This window comes from Protopterus annectens, chromosome 9.part0, assembly GCF_019279795.1.
Source record: "Protopterus annectens isolate FY-2018-M chromosome 9.part0, PAN1.0, whole genome shotgun sequence".
NCBI classification, from domain to species: Eukaryota; Metazoa; Chordata; order Ceratodontiformes; family Protopteridae; genus Protopterus; species Protopterus annectens.
In genome coordinates, this window is record NC_056743.1 from 1,343,725,791 (window position 1) to 1,343,732,118 (window position 6,328).

Here is a 6,328-nt window from a genome sequence, read left to right on the forward strand (position 1 = left end):
GCCAACGCTTTGTTCCTGAGGATTACCTTCTGAACCTGAACTACAAGTCTCTGGTGACAATCTGGGGGAAGAGATGATATTGTTTTCTGATTACTACAATACTGCCCCTATGAACACTAGGTTTTGTGTTGGGGTTAAATATGCGTTTTTTTCTAGGTTTACTGTTATCCTCAGCTGAGCCCAAGTGTTGAGGGTGTAGTCCCTGGCTATTATCAGCTCATGCTTGGTCTAAGTGGTTATGAGCCAGTTGTCCAGACATGGAAACACATGGATTCCTTGAAGTCTCAAGTGAGCTGCTACAACTGTCATGCATTTGAACACCCTCAGGGTTGTGGTGAGTCCAAAGGGCAGTACTCTGAACTGTTAGTGACTGGCTCCCAGTCAGAAGCGAAGGAACTTTCTGGAGAGTTTGTCCATCTTTATCTGGTAATACACATCCTGAAGGTCTATTGATCACATCCAGTCATCTTTCTTCAGAAAGGAAAGAATAGACTACCATGACCATCCGGAACTTTGTCGAACTGATTTGTTAAGTACACGGAGATTCAAAATTGGTCACCAGTCCCCTGCCTTCTTTGGCACTAAAAAGAATCTTGAAAAAGTTCCGGATGCTTCTTGGTCTGATGGGATTTGTTGGATGACTCTCTTGTCCAGCAGTTTTTGGGTTTCTTGAACTGCTGCATCCCTCTGATCGGGTGGAATATCGGGGATTTTCTTTTGAAATGGGGAAGGTTGAGAAAAGGAAATGGTATAACCTATGGATACAATGCTTTGCACCCAGGAAACTTATGTCTTGCCAGGCACTTAGGTGCAAAGATACGCGTTCCCAGACTGCCTCCAGATGAAGACAATCGGGCCTCCCTTCAGGAGTGCTGAAAGAGCTTGCTTGGGAAGGAATCCCTGAAACCTTGGTTTTACGGACCACCTCTGCCGCAAGAGCAACATCTCCCATTCTGGTCCTCCTCACCCCCCCCCCCCCAGGGGAACTCCCGCTACTTGCGTCCTGGAAAGACCCTAGGGATTTTCTGAACCACATTTTACCACCACTCTTCTGGATCTTGGAAAAGGACCTCAGTGGGGTGGAAAAATCTACACCCACAGCAGAAAGGGTCTTTCCATCCTTCTCACACCTGGACAAGGTTTCTTTAACTTTAGGGCCAAATAAGGATGTTCCGTCAAAGGGAGCACTGATGAAAGAAGACTTGAATGGCTCCGCAAAATCACAACGGTGCATCCTGTAGTGTCTCCTAATGTCTATGCCTGTTTCTGCTGCTCGAGACATCCCTTCGACTATATGTACTACCAGTCTCATGGACAAATTGGACACAGACTACAGAGTGGCTAACCAGGAAGCCACTTTCTCTTGGACTCCCTCAGCTACAGCTCTTGCCAGGGTGCCTGATAATTCCTTGATCAGATCCGAGTGAAATGTGCCAAGTAGTTCAAGGTCCTTATGGCGAAGGTCACTGAAGTGTAGACCCACTTCCCGAAAATGTCCAAAGCCCGGGCCTCCCTGCTGGGTGGATGGACAGAGGAACACTTCTCAGTCAGTTCCTTCTTAGTGGCGGCAGCTACAACCATAGCATCAACTGCCAGAACCTTAGCCCAAAATGGCTTGTCTTCGGATGTGGAAAGTATTTTGTCTGGTCTCTTGGGGATGGGCTAGACGGAGTAAAGGGCCTTCTACGCCAGCTTTGAAATCAACTGATTGAGCTCATCGCAGACCATGACAACCAAGAGGTAGAAGCCAGGTGCCTAAGGCCTGTAGGTAGACAGACTCCTCATATGAAGGGTTCTGGGACTACCAGCCACCCCCCCTGCTTCAGAATTTCCAAGATGTTGCCAAAGGAGACATCCTCAGGGGGTGACCGTGGGGACCAGTCCCCTTCATCGAAATCTGTATCTTCAGTGACAGACTCCTGAGGGGAATCCAAGTGCTTCCTCCTGCACTTCTTTTTGTGTGGGACCTCCTCAGGGAGATAATCTGGGGAGGAATCACAGGATGACAGCACCCGTGGCTGTGACACCTGAGGATTCAACACCCACTGTCCCTGTGGAGAGGCAGGTAGAATAGCAGAACTACAGGGTCGGTGGAGCTGTTCTGATGGTGTAGGCACCAACTGAATCTCTGATAGATAAAGGGCCCTCCGCATAGCCTCGAAGGCCAGTACCCCTGAAAATGAAAGGGAGCCCGGAACCAACAAAGACTGCGTCAGGACCAGGGTCACTCCCCACTCTGAAGAACCAAGCTTCAATGCTGGAGCCAGACTGACTCGAGCCAAAGCTCCAAGGAGCAGGGAAGGCTCCGAAGTGTGTGGAGTCAAAACCTGCTCCCCAGAACCAAGGCACCGAAGGCTCTGCGAGGTCTCCAATTCCAAGATAACAGAAGAGCTCAGGGTAACTGTCAGCTCCATAGAAGCAAGCAACTCTGGAGCAGACACCTTCGGTGCTGAAAAAGAATCAAATTTTATGTAAACCTAGTACTGCTCAAGAGTAATACCTAGACACAACCATTTCTAAAAGCAGCAAACAAGATCTGCGGTAACAGAGAGAGGGATTATGGGTAGAGGTAAAAGTCTGACAGTTTTTAGCTGGCACAAGCTGTAGTAACGGGTGAGCCAGTATCGGTATCAAAACTAATCCCTTCTGAGAAGGATGGAATGAAGTTTGACATCAGATGGAACGCTTCCAAATAAAAATGAGGACAAAGATCCAAAACATGCAAGCAAAATAACACTGATGGAAACAAATGTGTAACACTGATGCAGAGGCATAGTGGCACAGCAAGTACAGTTGCCAGCTCACAGGAAGAGGTTCTCCTGTTTTATTAACATCTGGAGTGCCTTCTGTGCAAAGGCTGCATGTCCTTCCTGTAATTCATTGGGTTTTCTCAAAATGCTCTGGTTTCCTCACACATTCCACACACAAGCAGTGGGAAGACTAGATACTAAACTGGCCATAGGTTGAGTAATCACGTATCTATGTGGTATGGAACAGCAAACCTGGGAGGTATACCCAACAGCCAGTGTGAAATGACTCTATATGATGGTCACTGTTGATGCGACATCCCATCTCCATCCACATGGAAAATTGTGGAAAAGGAAGTCATGAATAGACAGATGGGCAAAGGAGCTAGGAATGCTTTTATAATTCAGTACAATCCTAATTACTCTGCAGGCTGATGGTGACTATTCCTTCGACTATGAGAATTTAACAGGAAAAATAAAAAGCAGCCGAATTGAAACTAGAAGAGGAAATTCCAACAGTTAATGTGCTGCAGTGAACTTTCAAGATAATATGTGCACAGCAGGAGAAGACACACATTTTAACAGGATGTGGAATTAAATAAAAAGCTTGAAAAGTGGTATATGCAAAACAGCACTGAAATCTTTGGAAATCAGCGTTGAAATGTATATCACACAACACCACTCAAATGTGCTGCTCTATAAAATAAATGCTTACTGAATGTATGAAAGCAAGCAGATTTGTCTAAACAACTAGACAAAGCTTAGAAAGCCACAACCAGAATACTACAAGTGGCTAGCAGATATTAGAAATATACAGGCATCAAGAAGTTTTCTTTACCACTAAAAGAACCCAGGGAACTCAAGAATAAGCAGAAATAACAGACATAGGAAGGCTATAACCGGACTGACAGCAAACCTCTCAAGTGAAGCTCTCCACTACAGAAAAGGAATGGTAAAAAGCCTACACTGTAACCTGGGTAAATGACAGTGATTACTATCCTCACCTCTTGTTACACAAATGCTTGCCTTTCACAGTAGTAAAGGACATAAAAAATTCTAAGCACAGCATTAGAACGTTCATGTGCTCTAATATAAAGCATTAAAGCCCATTTCTGTAAACGTGTGAAGAAATGACATCCCAAAAAAGACAACTTTTATATTCACTGGGTCAGTCCTCACACATCAACTTAATGACAACTGTATCCCCTCCAATCTGCAAATTATATAGCTCATGCATTCTTTCACTATGCACTATAAAGCACTAATGCTGGAGAACAGCTCAATATCAACCAGGCTGTCCTGATACACACAATCTATTACTTCCTGTATTCCCTTTATGTCTTTTTTTGCTTGCTTAATCCCATCTGTCCTGAGTCAGAAAAAAGTACTTCAAGTGCCATACCTAAAAATTTTCAGCATGACAATATTCAGCAAAAGCAAACAGTCATCCAAAGCTCTGGATAACAGAAAGGTATGTGTATGGCTCAATACAGTTATGAGTGATGCACCAAACTTTCCTCCAATACTGCACAACACTGGATAGTTTTAGGACAGAATTCTACCTCTGCTCTCCACATGTGAACATGCAGTACCTCCAAAAGCTGGAAACTCAGAACTGTGTAGATCAGTGCAAATCTAAAACTATTCTATAACACATTCAGAGTTACCTTTGTTGCAGAATAAATATACTGTTCAAATCTGCCACCACCTCTTGTTCCTTGAAGACAGGGAAGAGGATCAATTCTGACAGTGGGGGACATATTGCAACAAAGTTTATCTGCATTTACTCGGTGCATTAAAACTGATGCTGGCAGTATTTTTCTAGCTGCTGCCGTTTTCCACATAGTTTTCACAGGAGGCACCTCTTCTACATCTTTCACCTCTTTGCTTGTATCCTGTGTTAGGTGTGGCTTCATCTCTTCACTAATGGAATCAGAAGATGGTGAAAGTTCACATTCTGGGACTGGTAAAGGCATAGGTGAAGGACTTGAAACTTTTCTAAACTGGCGCTTCACTGTCTCTGGTTTAGAGGGCTTGATCTTTTCAGACCGAGGAGCAGATGCTGGCTCCTGGTCTACATATATAAAGGTGTACCGTTCTATTCGTTCTTCTCTGCTCATCTTTAATGCCTCCTCAACATGGGCAATTCCTGTCTCCCACTGAACTCGCTCTCGCTGTGGAATTGGTTTTAGAATCTGAAATAAAGAGATGCAACAGTCATTCAGGAAAAAAGTTGAATATTTACTGTGAAGAAATTCATAAACATAAGGTAAACAATGACTCTACAGTCAAAAACATTTACAAAATAATATCTAAAAGCCTGCCCACAACACTGAAGTCAAATAAACAAGTCCTCAGCACTTTTATAAACATCTATACTTCTGGCCCTCTTCCCATTTTCAAAGTTAGCGTCTAATCCATATGCTGTTAACAAGCCTCACCCAAGTCTCAATACTGAAATCTCATCCTGATCTGAAGATTCAACAAAACCATCCAACTGACAAGAAACTACTTTACCTAATGGCAACCCAGGAAATTGTAGTTAGATTCAAACACTGGCAATAAGATTTGATCCCAATATCTCCTCTACACAGCATGAAATTATGCAAGCAAATAGAACTCATGATTGAAGGCCATCTATTCCACTACAAATCATTTTATATCGCAAAGCTTATTTCTTTTGGAAAAAAGTGGGCTCCTCAAAGTGTGTCAGTACTTGCTGTGCATGCGGCTTCTCATCACACAACCAAAAGAACTAGGACAAATTGCACTTACCCATAATAGTGGATGCTAGAATTCCACTCTGCTACAACAGCCTATGGTTGTGTCCTGCCCAACAGACAGCAACTGGTCAACTTCGAAAAGCTCTGGATCCTTCCCTCTAATCCACTGAGACTGCTGATTGACCAGTCCTGAAGAGGGAAAATCAGCAGTCACACTAGAAAATCTTCAAGACTTTCTCAATAACTACAAAAATTGTATACTACTCATCCTGAGCTAACCAAAAAAGAATAATCCAACATATCACAGGGGATAGTGGATGGGAAACGCTACTACTGCAGTGAGGAATTCAAACATCTAAAGTTATGGCTAAGTGCCACTTACACAACAGTACAATGTTCATCATTCCCACTGCTGCAGTAACCTATGAGTGCAATACCACGGCTTATTCAATCTAGCTGGAGGAAGAATATGATCTGCAAAACCCTGGAGAATGGTCTTAGCAATGTCCTAGCAATGTCAGTCATGGATCAAAACAAAGACTCTAGTATGTAATTCCTTGTAGACATATACAGTAAAGACCACATAACTGTTTCTAGAAAGTTTCTGGAATCTACCCTTTTCCAATATGCCATCTAAGAATACAAGGCCCACTAAGAGTACAACTTAACACTGCCTAGAAATGGTTCATCATGGTAGGTATAACAAACAGGCGGCGACCAGGAAAAACTACAAATGAACATCCGTTGGACATGGGTTGTATTATTTATTTATTTTTTTCTAATTCCAACATAGATACATAGCTGACAGGCTTTAGTAAAAACCTGGTTCTGTCATCATAGTAACTGAGTCTATTGCAA

General features: G+C 43.2%; 1 protein-coding gene across 1 annotated transcript in view; it reads right to left on the bottom strand.

Annotated features, from left to right (window-relative positions):
* The window catches only part of NSD3 (nuclear receptor binding SET domain protein 3), a 4,286,093-nt gene that overhangs the window by 3,425,694 nt on the left and 854,071 nt on the right, over positions 1 to 6,328 (bottom strand). The window contains exon 6 of the mRNA XM_044084319.1: positions 4,415 to 4,942. Coding sequence (XP_043940254.1) covers positions 4,415 to 4,942 — 528 coding nt within the window. The remainder of the gene's footprint in view (positions 1 to 4,414; positions 4,943 to 6,328) is intronic.